This window comes from Colletotrichum siamense, assembly GCF_013390195.1.
Source record: "Colletotrichum siamense strain Cg363 chromosome Unknown KSG_Cg363_contig07, whole genome shotgun sequence".
NCBI lineage: Eukaryota > Fungi > Ascomycota > Sordariomycetes > Glomerellales > Glomerellaceae > Colletotrichum > Colletotrichum siamense.
Genome location: NW_023501020.1, coordinates 4,610,070 through 4,624,116, shown reverse-complemented (window position 1 = coordinate 4,624,116; position 14,047 = coordinate 4,610,070). Strand labels below are relative to the sequence as shown.

At 53.7% G+C, this 14,047-nt stretch overlaps 6 protein-coding genes across 6 annotated transcripts; 5 read left to right on the top strand and 1 right to left on the bottom strand.

Moving 5' to 3' along the window:
- Nucleotides 1-252: 252 nt before the first annotated feature.
- CGCS363_v011569 (uncharacterized protein) lies at nt 253-2,218 on the top strand (the record flags this gene model as incomplete). The annotated part of the gene is made up of 2 exons (XM_036643418.1): nt 253-1,178; nt 1,279-2,218. 2 exons carry the CDS (start codon nt 253-255, stop codon nt 2,216-2,218), a joined length of 1,866 nt encoding a protein of 621 aa, XP_036492034.1.
- Nucleotides 2,219-3,557: 1,339 nt separating this feature from the next.
- Nucleotides 3,558-4,085, top strand: CGCS363_v011568 (uncharacterized protein; the record flags this gene model as incomplete). Its single annotated transcript, XM_036643417.1, has 1 exon — nt 3,558-4,085. One exon carries the CDS (start codon nt 3,558-3,560, stop codon nt 4,083-4,085), a length of 528 nt encoding a protein of 175 aa, XP_036492035.1.
- A 2,463-nt stretch (nt 4,086-6,548) lies between these two features.
- ASB3-1 (Ankyrin repeat and SOCS box protein 3) lies at nt 6,549-7,599 on the top strand (the record flags this gene model as incomplete). The annotated part of the gene is made up of 2 exons (XM_036643416.1): nt 6,549-7,424; nt 7,492-7,599. 2 exons carry the CDS (start codon nt 6,549-6,551, stop codon nt 7,597-7,599), a joined length of 984 nt encoding a protein of 327 aa, XP_036492040.1.
- Nucleotides 7,600-7,655: 56 nt separating this feature from the next.
- CGCS363_v011566 (uncharacterized protein) lies at nt 7,656-8,066 on the bottom strand (the record flags this gene model as incomplete). Its single annotated transcript, XM_036643415.1, has 2 exons — nt 7,656-7,948; nt 8,006-8,066. The coding sequence occupies 2 exons, from the start codon at nt 8,064-8,066 to the stop codon at nt 7,656-7,658; spliced, it is 354 nt and encodes a 117-aa protein (XP_036492041.1).
- A 744-nt stretch (nt 8,067-8,810) lies between these two features.
- CGCS363_v011565 (uncharacterized protein) lies at nt 8,811-9,082 on the top strand (the record flags this gene model as incomplete). Its single annotated transcript, XM_036643414.1, has 2 exons — nt 8,811-8,827; nt 8,875-9,082. The coding sequence occupies 2 exons, from the start codon at nt 8,811-8,813 to the stop codon at nt 9,080-9,082; spliced, it is 225 nt and encodes a 74-aa protein (XP_036491781.1).
- A 764-nt stretch (nt 9,083-9,846) lies between these two features.
- On the top strand, nt 9,847-12,339 carry CGCS363_v011564 (uncharacterized protein; the record flags this gene model as incomplete). The annotated part of the gene is made up of 1 exon (XM_036643413.1): nt 9,847-12,339. The coding sequence occupies one exon, from the start codon at nt 9,847-9,849 to the stop codon at nt 12,337-12,339; it is 2,493 nt and encodes an 830-aa protein (XP_036492042.1).
- Nucleotides 12,340-14,047: the final 1,708 nt, after the last annotated feature.

Here is a 14,047-nt window from a genome sequence, read left to right as displayed (position 1 = left end):
TTTAGCTCCTGTCAACTTCACCTTGAATCGTTTATTTAATCCCACCTCACAACCCACCCATCTGTCAAACTTCAACCACTTAACAACCCCTTCACAACACCTTCATAACACCTTCACATCTCCGAATTTCCTTTCGCCATTCTACTTTTACATCACCATCTTCAACTTCGATCATATCTCCAATAAAGCCCCATCGAGTGTCACCATTCATTCAGCAGGCCGCACATTGTGCGCTCTCGAGCCGGTTGCAGCATGTCAGGGGCCGCGACTGCTTTTACAGCAGCGAACTTCGACGGTTCCGCCTTGCACCACCGCGATTCGTCGTTCACACTTAGCCCGCGATTCTCATCCTCCGACGGGCTCTCTCCCACCGATCGCGACGTCTACCTACTTGCAGCGCTTGACTCTGCTGACGTCGACGACCAGGAAACCCCAGAGCCCCCTTTCGAAGTGGCTTGGGACCAAGATTCACAGCTTACTTCCACTCGAATCCGTCAAGTGAACGATCAGCCCTTTTTCGAGCAAAACAACAGCCCAGTTGTGGACGAAGACTCCGAAGGCATCCCAGAGCACGTGTTCGCCGAACTCTTCGAGGAAGGTGACGGCGCGCAGCAGAACCCCGTACAGCGAGCGAGTTTTGAGACGTTTCACGAGGTCGCTTTGGAGACTCGTCCCTCGAGCCCTGCACGCGAAACCACCCAAGTTGTCGCATCCTCGACGGCTCAGGTCAACAACCAACCTCGCCACCAGGCTGCCCTCGCACAGTCAGCGGCCGATCGAGCTCCTACTCAAGTTATCGACGTTAACGAGCAAATGACTAACAACACCATCGCGCGGTTCCCCGCCAGAAAGTCTACTGAACCTTGCACCCAGAGCCCCCAGCAGACCTGGCAAGAGACACCCTCACCTCAAGGCACTTCTGCTTTGTCACCCAAGAAAGCCAAGATGGGACCTTCCGCTGCCATGGTACAGCAGTTCAACGACAAGGACGAGGCCACCGGCCGTCCTCGGCTGCAACAGTCGTGGATTGACTACACCGCACGCGTTTTCGAAAAGGACTACGCACATGAGATTTGGCATCCTGAATTGCAAGGCAAGATCATGGCAGACCTCCAACGGCCTGTCAGCATCAACAACTTCTACGTTGCTCGCCACACGACGTACAGGAACTTCACCAGGTTCGTCCTTCCTCCTCCCGCTCTGTCCTTCTTTCACAGTTTGCCGCCTGTGGGCACATCTTTCTGGCTGCCGTATGACTGACAGGGAAATATTCAACAGGTTCGTGAAAGGTGAGAAGACGCCTTACAACGAAGTGGACATATGGGCCATCTTCTTCCGCAATGAGAACGGTCTTCCCGACATATGGGCGAGTGGTATCAACTCTGATCAAGCCTACCTTTTTTCAGACGTCATTAACGCTGCCGTCGGAAATGAGTCGTATGACTGCGTCAAGTCCGCCTACAACAAGACGCGAGGATTGAAGGGTATCACCTACTTCAAGCCTTCCAGATCGGCCGGTCAGCGCAAGGTCAACCCGACGACCCCAAAGAAGCGCAAGATGGAGGTGGAATCAGACCAATCTGATTCAGAGGTGGAATGTCTGGAGGTCATCTCTACGAAGAAACCCAAACTCGACAAACGCGATGATGCTGACGGCAGCGATGGCGGAGGAGGAGCCAGAGGAGGAGTTATTCAGGGCAGCAAGACTACCAAGTGCACCAAGGACGCCGCTGGAGCCAAGAATACGGCGGTGGGAAGTCAAGAGTTGAAGGAGAACAAGAAGGCTGGCGGCAACAACCTCTCGCAGAAGAAGCTTCATGACGACTCCGATGCCGAAGCAGAGAGTGATACGGAAAGCGACACGAGCGACCGCACGATCGTGAAGAAGCTGGAGCCTGACACCGACAATGACGAGGATGATGATGACCTCGACGATGACGAGCCAGTTGACTCCTGGATACTTGAGATGAAGGCGAAGATGGAAGAGCCCGAGGAGGAGACCGAAGAGAAGCCCAAGTTCACTGCCAAGGAGAAGGTCAACCAGCGCGATGTCTTCTTCAAGACCCTCGGGACCGTCCCGCCGGAACTCCACGAGAAGGTCTTCCGAACCATCATGTTGGACGTCATTCAAGATATGGGAATCGATCCCAACGAGAAGCTTGCGAAGCAAGTGAAGCCGTTCAAGAAGTTGATCAAGATGGAGGGAAAGAAGAAATGATGGTGTGGCTGACAGACGTGGGTTGCTTTTTGCATGAGCACTTTGGAGGATCGCGATAATGCAGTGCGCTTTTGGTTTGGACCGGAAAGTTGGTGGTTAGAGAAGTTGGCATTGCGAAGTATCATTGGTTTTGCTTTACGGACTGGAGTCGTTCTTGCTTTACGGTATCTTGAGAGGAGAGCTTGATTTTCATGCAAGATGGCGCCAGCAGGGCGCGGTTGTATACTAGGCATGAAGCTCCCAAGAACATAGGTAGATGGACGATCTACTTGCGACATTCTCAAGCTTCTTTTGCGTCAAGGCTTGCGTGAACTTGGACTTCATGGTGTGATATTTGAGGCCATCGTTTCGACCAAGAAAAATAGCAAGCAAGGACTTCCCCTTCTTTGGCTTCTGCATACGAGGGTGAAGCCCCGGTCACACTCGGGCCGCTTCGGCCGTGGCTCCCATGGAAGACCGGTTCACAGAGGGACTGATCGACATCAGATTCCCAGATTGAGCAGGTCTGTGGTTCTTTGATAATAGATTCGGATGCCAGCGGGCCGGACGCCTTGGCATGACTGCAGCGGTGGATGGAAAAACCGATGTCTTCGAGGCCGCATGATCACTCAAGAACAGGGTCGAAATGAGAGTGCCTGCGGTCTCGTCCCAAGAACTAAATATCAACTAGCGCCGGGGCCAAATCATCCAAACAACGTGTGTCAATAACGTTAGCCGATAAGGTTAAACAGAAGCCGAGCCAATCTAGAGCAAACGACTGAGCGGAAGGCCGATCCAGGAACGGAAGTCGGATTTAGGGTGTGCGGGGGAGCGTTGCAAGTTAATCACTGCCTCTGCCGGCCACCAGGGGCTTCGGAACGGGCCAAGACGCTCTATTCAGAGGCCAGCGTCGCATCAATGGATCTCGAGTAGTTCGGGGGCCAAGCGAGACGCCACGGACAAATTAATCCGACCCTTTTATCTCGTCAAAAAAGTCCCGATGGCACGTTCGGGGGCTCTGGCCGCCCCGTTTTGGTGGATATCGTCGGACGATTTGCCGGCCATGAGAAAACGCGTTCAACGACCACGTCCGGAAGAGGCAAGTCTTGATGGGCTGGCCTGTCAGGAGATCACAGTTCGGACGAGATGCGATGCTTGGGTCGAAGCAAGGGATCCTGATCTGCCGAAGGTACAAAAGCGCCGACGCATCTGCTCGTCGTCCGAACTGTCCTCGTACAGCACGGCGACCACTCCTCTAATACCCAGCGTCTTCATTGCCTCTCTCGTTCTTGTTCTTCGCAGAGACTAGACTGCCCTTACGATCGTTCCATATCACCCAGCCCTCAACCTCCAGAGCAACATGAAGTTCTCCATCCTCACTGTTGTCGCGGCCTACGCCGCCGCCGCCCAGGGTGCCATCACTTGGACCCTCGAGAAGGCCGCAAACCCCACCGCCGACCAGACCGACGCATACACCAAGATCGAGGCCGCGATGCGTCTCGCCGTGGCTCGCCACTCCCGTCTCGGAACAGCCTCCAAGACCCTGCGCGTCTACTACGCCCCCGGCGTGCCGACCGCCGAGGCCAACTACAACGGCGACGTCCGCTTCGGCTCGAACCGATCATACATGAACGAGCGCACCGCTCTGCACGAGATCTCTCACACGCTTGGTGTCGGCCAGACCGCCGCCTTCGACAGCAAGTGCGCTTCCGGCAACTGGGCCACCGCCCTCCCGCTTCTGCGCTCGTGGGATGGTGCCAGCGCGACCATCAGCTGTGGCGGCTCGCACTTCTGGCCTTACGGGTTGAACTACGACAACGAGTGGAGCGAGACGAATGCGAACCGTCATGTGCAGATTGTCAACGCCATGATCAAGGACGGCATGTGAAGTGGGAGATGAGACGGTTCGGGATACCAGTTCTTGTAGATATTTACGCTGTCTAATATGACGCTTGTACATGGACATTCCTTCGCTGATTGTAGCCTTGGTGTATGGTGTTGCAAGTGATTCCGATGTTGCCCATGTCTGAAGTTCAGTTTTGGTCATCAGAAGATGGTGATATGAGTCGAGGAACTTTCACCGTTAGATATCGTGCCTGTAATCTTCGATTTATGCCCGCCGAGTGAGTGACCGGCACAGTGTCGACGAAGGACATTTTGATACCTCCAGGATTGCCATTGGGCGATGTTACAAGTTGTGGTTCAGGCTCGGATGCTGTGATAATACCACAGATTGAGTTGAAAAAGTGCCACAGGTGCAACCAGCTGCTGCCAGGCGCACTAGCTCCAAGTCTAGTGCATCTGGGAGATGTAACGTGTGATGTAGCGTGTGACTGAAAACGTACGAGAACCAACTTTGTAAGTAGTATTACTACTATTACTACTACTATAAGTAGTTATTATAGAAGTAAAAGCTAGCTTAAAGTAGCTAGAATAGTAGTATTACTAGCTAAAAGTAGTTAAATTGAATTTAAAACTAATTAAAAGTTATTATTTCTAGTTATTATTAATAATTACTAAATACTTAAGCTAAACTACTTAAGTAAAGTCTAAAAAAAAATATAAGTCTACTTATTTCTCTAGTTTACTTTTATAGTTTTCTTCTTTACTTATCACTTTATTTAAACTTATAGCCCTTTAAGTAGAGTATCAAATCTTATCTTACGTTCTCTACGTTAGTCTTCAGTACGGTACCTAGGTAGCCTACCTTCTAAAGCTTCTCACTATGGCCCAGCAGCAGTCCTCACCTATCGCTTCAATGTCGCAGATGATGTTGCAGGCAGACATGCGCCGCGGGATGCTCATTTTGATCAGTGCGCTTCTTCTTCTTCTTCTTCCCTTTCTCAATCTATTGCACCTCCTCATGTCCTACACTGCACCTCGCCTTTTTTTGTCCTTTGGCATTCCCTAACTTTTTCTTTCCATAGAGCAAGCCGTAATTACAGCAGTTGGTAAACGGATCCGTCCCGGGGCCCCGACATGCCCGGACGACCCGCGCTACAGCAGCAAAGCATGCCCGCGTCGCCCGCCCACAATGCGCCCGGGCAGCTCAAAGAGCGCGAACTGAGGTTTAGGAAGGGCATCGGGGCCCTGATTCAGCGCCTTTCGCCCGCCCAACTCCCTAAAGCTCTGCGCATCGTTGGCTCGAACTCCAAGCTCACAAACCAGCAGCGCCAGTCATTGAATAAAATCATCTTCGCCGCCCGTAAATTTGCGATTGACCAGCGAAAAGCGCGGCAGCCCCAAGCCGATGTTGCTCGTGCGGTCCTGCAAGCTCGCCAGCAGGTCATGCCACAGGCCCTCCAGGCCAGGGACGCAGCGCTGTGCCAGAGAGTCTCCGAATGGCAACGCACCTCTGGACAAATTCGTGTCGTTCATCACGAATCTTCGTAGGAGTAGCTTGTGACGAAGTGATGTCGTGAAAGAGATCTCACGATGCTATCCAGTAACACAAGGTGTGCACCTGGCCACACCCGCCATTTACCTAGGTACTGGAGCGCCCCGATTTAGTGACTGCATTGTCCTAGCGTCCACTGTTGGCTCGACATCTTAAATTTCTTAAATTGGATCTCACGTCCATCTTGGAAGGGAAGCGCACAAGATGCACTTTCGCGGGATTTAATAAGGAGAAAAAGGGAAAATAACAAAACAACAAACGGGAAAGAAAGTACAAAAAAATGGGAAATAGCGATGAAGATTGGAAATATCACCCTTTCGGAAAGACGGTTTGGTTTCGCTTGCGAGTGTCTGGTTTAGTGCTCAGTTATGGTTCCCATCGCAGCAGTGGGCTTCCACCACCTCAGTGAGCGAACATGCTCAAATTCAGACCCTTCTTCAACTCAACTCCGACTCAGCTGTATGTGACTTGGCTGGCGAGTGGTAGGGGCTGGATGTTTGTTTTTGAAAATAAAATTAAAATAAAAATAGAATAAATCTTTCTTTCCCAAGTCCATTGAAGTATCTCGTCTGTGAAGTGAATTCTGTTCCTTGAGTTTCGGCCTGCGATGGGAGCCAGGCCTTAACAGGCCATCCAGGAAATGCCAATAGAAAATCGCGCCCTGTTAAAGAAGAAGACTGTCTTCATCCTTCTGGCCAATTTTCCACAATGTTTGATCATGTGCATCCAGTCGCTGCCTCATTCACATTGCCCACAAAAGGCACGATGAGTCCCAAGCATCATCCTCCCAATCCTTGTGATGTGGCGGCGTAGGATTACCTCATCTGTGGGATGCAGCAAGTCAGACACGAGTCGCTGGCGCATCGACTCCCCACATCCCTCACCAAAGATCGGCAGCATCTTCGCACTTGCTTCATTGACGAGCATCAATACTCCAGGTGTTGTAACCACGAGATGACTTCTGAGCAGGCCGCACCCCGTCACGTCCCAGATGAAACGCCGCATGCGACTGCAGCGGAGCGGCGGCCTTGGTTTCCCCCAGAAATAATCGACGCCATCATCGACCAGATCGATAATCATGTCGACCTCCTGTCCATGGCTTGTCTCGGTCGCCAGTACACTGAATACTCGCTGAGCGCATACTACGAGCGGCACTTTCAATCTCACGGCTTGCCCTGGATTTCTCGGCTTCTCTGGCCCGCGGTTCACTACGACGACCCCATGAAAGACGAGCCCAGCCCAGAGGCAGAAGCGCACGCCCTCCGAATGATGAAGCGGGCAGCACCTTTCTGCAAGCCAAACGATATGAAATACCACCCACCACCGACCGCCTCCGATCTCAGCTACCTGTATTTCCACTGGAAAGGCGGCATCGGGACCGGCTACTTCTACGGCGAGTACCCAATCCTGCACCTCGCAGCATACTCGGGGCTCTACGACATTGTCGAGCACTTGGTCAAGAACGGGGCCGACATCAACGCGACTCCGCTACAGTATCCGAGCGAGGAAGATGTCCCCTTGGAGCATCTGACGCCTCTTTTCATGGCTTCGCACAGCGGCTCGTCGGAATGCGCGCGACTTTTGTTGGACTACGGCGCTCGGGTCGACATGAGCTGGGCGGCGGCCCTCGGAAGCGGGAATGCAGACCTGGTGCAGCTCATGATTGACAGGAACCCCGCGCTGGTCCACGAAGACATTGAAGTTCATCGTCTCACGATGAATCCCTTTAGCGCTGCAGTGGATTTCCATAACGGCGACCCGCTCCCCGTCATCAAGACTCTGCTGCTCAACGGCGCGGACACGACGTACATGAATGCCTTTAGCCGCAATGTGAGATGCCTCAAGCAGCGAGAACATTTGCAAAGTGTTGCAAAGTGCTAACAATAAGCTGCTCTAGGTGCATGAAGAATCTGGATACATCCATCGCCTGCAGAAATACATCGAGAAATTCCGTGCGGCGAGAGAGCAGGAGGGAAACGCCACATCCGCATCGTTGATCCTTTAAATGCCAGCGGAGATATCGTACAACATTAATTCGGAACCAACGAAGAACCACCATCCTCAGTGGCATGCCTTGCCAAACTTCCTCAGCCTGTGGTAATTATACGGAAGAGGTGTGAGAAAACCAGCAGCCACAGAGACGGCCGCAGCGCCCCAAAAAGCCGGGTCATTCAGCTGCACGATGCCCCCCGTGAGGTGGTAGTCCACGGCGTTCTCGGCCAACTCCATCGTGATCATGGATATCATGCTCATGCCAGCTGCAGTCTTGGCGGCGACAGGCCACGACAGCCTGTCTTTTCCAAATTTGAGGAGGACGGTCTCGAGGAGCAGCGACGTTGATAGACCGCTCGCCACTGCGCCAGATCAGTCGGTATGCCTTTGATGCCTCTCGGCGACGATGCGAGACCTACTCGAAATGCCCATGACAGCCTCCATCGCCATCTCCGGATGAAAGGCCTGGAGGTACCACATGGCGGAGAAATCACCGACAGTGCAGCCCACGAGACACCGAAACGTGTTGACACCAGCGCGACGCCATGTTGGCCTGGCAGACCAGAAGTCGAGGGAGAGAACCGACGGGGGCGGAGGTGGTGGCGGAGACGCTTCCTTGGATTTGCTGCAGCAAGACGACGATCGCGAATTGGCAAACGGCGTTGATACCGACAAAGCTGGTTGGAAAGCTAGCGTATTCGGTCGTCTCAATGCGAATTTGGCGTCATATGGGTGCCGGCGCAAGAGCCGCCCGGCAAAGCAGAGCCTGGATTGGATCATGTCGCCTGCATCTCGCAGAATCGGTGCGTTTGCAGGCGGATCACGGGTGAAACCTTTTTTTTTCCCGCAGCAGTCCCCGATCACGTAAGATGGAAGGATGCGGCGCCAGTCCTTGGGGCTCACAATTGTACCGTCCTTTGGTTGTCTCACGGCATCAAACGGTCAAGCGCTTCAACAACGTTTTTTTTTCCCGGCGCTTGCCGTCTCGTTTCGGAATGACTGATTGTTGTGGTCATTTTCGATCTTTTCTAGCACCATCTCGCACCCGTGGAACCCATCGCTCAGCAACCTGTTTCAGTCAGCGCCAGCGCATTCAAACAGACATGCTTCCGTCACCAATTTGAGTCGTCGCGAGTGCGGTTTACTTCAATTTTCGTCTCTTCAAGCTCGGAAGTCTCTGAATAGAGTCCCGTTGTTGGGTCAATCTTGAAGCCATCGGCCAACATGGACAGGCACGACAGGTAATTTGTCATATTCTTTGCAGGCTCGTGTCCTAACGCGGTCGCAGTTACGTTCTTGTGCAAAATCAGCCAGCATCCGATGCCGACGACGAACCCCGAAGCGAGGAGGCCGATCTCAATACGGACGAATGGTTCTTGGAGCAGCCTGACGACGCGGACAACCGTCGCCGATATTCCAGCAGAGCGTATACGGGTGGAAGATCTTCAATCGGCACAATGGCTTGCGGCATCGCCTGCCCCATCGTGACCCTCTAGGAGGCGGTCATGTGGTGCTCGCGTGCAGAGCGATTCTACTACCTGACGGAGGACCCTCGGCCTACGGCACCCGAAGAACGTGAAGCGATGCGCGCGGAGCGGGACGTCCGACGCCCGGGGGGGTTCTGGCAACGCCGGGATGCCATGATACGCCGGGATGATGTTCCTCTGCACACCCAGGTCTACTTTTTGCTTTCCGAGTATGTCATTGAGGTCACTCACACGTTGTTGCAGGATCACCACTCGCTCTAGGCCGAGGTGGTGGTAAGGGGGAGGCAAAAGTTGGTCTTTTCATCGTGTGATGCCCGATTTGTGATGTAGGTAGCTTCGTCAATCATTCACGACTACCTAGGTGGCGCAAGAGGTCCCACCCCGCCATCACGATTATCCCTCCTCGTTTCGTGATTATCCATGCTCCGTTTCTTTTTTCTTCTCTTTTATCTTCTTCCCGCCATGGAACGACTGGCGCCAATCGGATCTTGGCCGCCAAGTACGAACGGTACGAATATGTCATGGTGACATTCTTGTGCCTGGCTGGGCGCATGGATGTCGCGTACTATTAAACTTTATGGACCGCGTCGTGACACGGTCAAGTAATGAATGAAAGTGCCCCGCGTCCCTTCTTCCGAGCAGCACCCACTACCTTATCTACGAATATCTCCCCGCCTCCGAATGCCCCCCGCGAAATCCGCGAAAGACGCTGCTGAACGACCTCCGAATACCGATCAACTCCCACCGATCAAAAACACGGCTCGATTGCCGCCATGGACCCTGTAGGCGCATTGGACCAGTTGACGATAGAAGATCCGGATAACCCGGTGGGCAACTTTTTCAGCACCATCTGGTTTGACACCGAATGGCACAAGGTCGAAGGATACTGCGACCCTAACGCAGAATCCTACGACTCCTTCCACGACTATCCCGACGTGAGAATTCCCCAGTCTGTCCTGGGCGACCGCAGGTGGTCTCCCGAACAAATCGATGCACGCGCCGATGAGCTGTGCCGTCGCCCTCTCGAGCACCTCGACACGGCCGATCTCGCCACGCTCTACCAGAACCTACACGACATTGATGAAGCCTTGCGCCACATACAAGATGATTGGCCCGTCAAGGGTTTCTACGTTGGCTCGCAATTCATTGAGGCCGTTGTCGTCCCTCCGCAAGAGCAGCATGCCTATTCCTACGAGGAGGGCCTCTCGGATTTTGAGGATGAAATGAGGGCTGCCCAGGACTGGTACGATCTGGAAGACGACGACGACGACGACGATTTCGGCGATGTTGACGGCCTGGGCCAGCCCATTTCCAGTGATGAGGACGACGACGTTGACGGCCTAGGTCAGCCCAACGTCGACAATGCGGTCGAGGCTGCGGATGGCCAGGAGTCGCATCACAACGCCAATGGCGCGGTTCAGCCTGAGCACGAACATGAAGCGCATCACAAGGCCGATGTTGAGGAAGAGGAGGAACCCACCCGCCCCTTCGATCCCAAACCTTACTCTCTGAATGCCGAGGAGTACCAAGCCAGGTTCCACGTCGACCTCGCCAAACGGCTGCTCCAACGCTGTAAGCACATCCGGGGAATCGTTCGGACTCGGTCTCGGAAGCATATGCGACCGATAAACCTCGGCGACATGCCGCACGACATTCTCGCACGTATTTTCGCTCCCGAGGAAAATCAGACCATCGTCCAGAAGGGATATCGCCCGCCAGAGTACCTCCGGAACAAGGCAGAGCTGAACCTGATGAAGTCTCTACGCCTTACTTGTCGATCTCTTGCGGACATGATCGCCCCGCTGCTTTTTTCCTTCCTCACTGTGCGTCTGACGGACGAATCTCTTACCAAACTTGTTTATATCTCTCGTCACCCGAGTCTAGGGAGGGGCATCAAGACCATCCGTATCGCCGCCCCTTACCAAGATGCCTTCATTGCAGAAAATCCCGCGCACTTCGTCGACCACGTTCTATATATCATGGTACAACGTTTCATGATCACCGATGAGGCGACTGGGAGGAGTCAATGGTGCGGCGGCTCGCCAGGAGAAGAACAAGCTTATTACGAGTTCATGGCCGGTGTCAGAAATTTCCACAGCCTCGATCGCGATGAGGGTTTCAATGCTCGGGTGCCGGGAGGCGATTGGTATGCCAGGTTCTCACAACACACGTTTCTCTTTCACTGCTGGAACGTCTATCGCAACAAGGTGGCTGAGGAATTCCGCGTCCTGGATGGCATCTACAATGAGGGAGACCACTTTGTCCGATTAGTTGCAGACGCCATCGCCCGGATGCCCAACGTCGAGACCCTGACCTTCTCGGATCACTCCCATGACCAGCCTTGGATCCTTAAATACCGTGACACACGCAACAAATTCACTCAAGAGCCGCTCTTTGATCTCTTCACGCGGGGGAGCAACTGGGATAATGCGAGGAACCTCCCCTCAGCCGGATCGCAGAATCGCTGTCTGTTGATGTTAGTAAGCCTCTTATCGACGATAGGAAGTCGCAGCATCAAGCTCAAGCATCTCGAAATCAATGTCACCGCACCTAATACGCTCACCGGGTTCAGCGTCACACCCGATGCCAGGGAGGGCTTCCAGCGGGCTATGCGAAACGTGGAGTTTCTCAAATTCCACATCTCACACGACCCATTTAACAGGACGCCCATAGCAGGGAATTACCCCCCAAGAGAACCCGAAGAACTAGACAGCCTGGATGAGTTCCTCGACTGTCTTCTATCGTCGAACAACCTTCGCGAGCTCGACCTGAGCTTCGAGTCGTTGCGGGAAGAGAACGTGGACGACCCCGTGAGATATTATCTTCCATCCCTTTGGAAAGCTAGGCCTTGGCCGCACCTGCGCAAAACCACGTTGAACAGCATTTGCATGGACTCCACGAAGCTCAAGGGCTTTCTGGGCAACAGACCCCTGTGGATTACGGAGTTACACAAGCCGCACATGTCTTTCGGCACCTGGACGGAAGCCCTCGATGTCATGCGCGAGAAGTACGACACCGAATGGTCGCGACCTAATAAATGGGGCAAGGTGGATGATAAACTGAAAGGTTTGAACATTGGCGGACGTCTCTGGGAGGCCAGCGGAGCTGAGTGCTCGACGATGACTCGGATGGCCTATGCCAGGGCCTTTTCGATCCCGCCCGGCGGATGGCCAAAGATCAATGGCAAATACTCACATGAGGGGTTCTGGCAAGCACAACACTATATCTCCCATGAGCAGGACGTCAACCCTTGCCGAGACGTCTGATTTCTCCATTCCTTTGGCTGTTGTATTCCTATTAGAAGTCCTTCGGGTCCATGAACGTACTCAATGCATGCCTTGTCAGAGCGCCAGGAAAGTGTGAGGGAGAGGTTTCTTCCAAGACATCAATGGGACATTCTACCATTGCTTCCAGTCATTCAGCAACATTGTAGCACATGCAATCCATCTCAAACGTTCGTGGTCCACGGTACATGCCGGGTACGCCGATGAAACCATCATTTGAACCAGTCACTCATGCGGCCCTTGATAGCAGCCTTGTACTTCTCCTCCCAGCCGTACTCCGTTCAGGGGAACATTCTCATCTCCCTGTGTAAGGCAAGTCAGCCATGCGTTGAACGTGCGAGGGGAACGAAGGGCGGACTAGCCTGCAAAACTTCCTCCAGTCCTCAGCGAAATGCGTAGGGTGATGCACGTCGCCGCTTTCGGCAGCCATCTTCACCATCGACTCGCGAAGGGCGTCATTGTAGAACAAATCGATGAACAAGCTCTTGTCGAGGTCGTCGTATTTGTGAGGAATGTCATCCGTCACCTTATAGTGGAGCGTGACGTGGGCGTCGAGGCAAGACTTGTTGAAGTCAAGGTAGTCAAAAAAGATGTTCGGAATCTCGCACTGGGCGACTGCCAGCAGGCCGTCGAGGAACTGCGGGACCGATAGCTTCTGCTGCGCCGGCTTTCCGAGATCTTCGAGGCAGCTCTTGACGTGCTTTTCAATCTTGGGAGGGAGAATGCCGTCGTTGATCGTGAAGCGCCTGTAGGCGAGATCGTTGTTGACAAAGACGCCAAACAGGATAGGAGTCGGATGGAGCTCTCGTCGGTAGCCGAGTTTGTTTCTCCGGGCGAGGAATCGTATCATACGATCACTCTCGATGGGATTGCCATCCCGGAGCTCCTTGCAACTAGCGATCGGACGAGGAAACGACAGAGCCTTCATCTCATCATAAATGAATGCCTTCTGCTTCCTCAGCTGGGTGATGTGTCCAGGCTTTCCGCCCATCGCCAGCCAGTACCGGGTCTCGCACTGCAGGCCGTCTGTAGGTCGCTGAGACGTGAAGATCTCCTGTCCCTGCATTGTAATGATGGTCTCCATGTCATCCCACTTCCCTACCTTGGTGCCTACCACGCGTCCGTAGTTGTAGGCGTGGGCCATCGGCATCAAAGCCCAGCCGTTGGTCACGGTCTGTACCAATGCGTTAAGTGTTCGTTCCCAGCAGAAGAAGACGGTGAGGCCGGCAAACACGGGGTTGATCTTGAAGTATTCCTTGCCCTCGAAGTTGTTATTCGGGTCCATCCAGGCCAAGAACTTGACGAGGTTGCGCTTGTTCCACATTTGATACTCAGAGTCTCCCGGGTCGATTCCGTAGTAGTCTTGGGGGTACCTCTTTGCGAAGCGGTCGTAGTCCTCTTCGACCATCTTGAGCAGCCCGGGCATGCGCATCAGATCCAAGTGGACATTGACCATGGCTGCCACGTTCAGATGGATGCGCTTTTCGCGCTGCCCATGCGCCAGGGACCGCATCAAGCGGTCCGCTCGCCACACGTGTCCGATCTGTTCATGGCACATCGAACCCGCCTAGAGCCGTCGGAGGCGTTGGTAATCGAGGTCACACGCAGGCCGTCGCTTACTACAGGGGTGGCTGGCGTCGTCTCTGGCCAATTCGAGCAGCATGTTGTACTCCGGAGCGAGCGTCAAGTC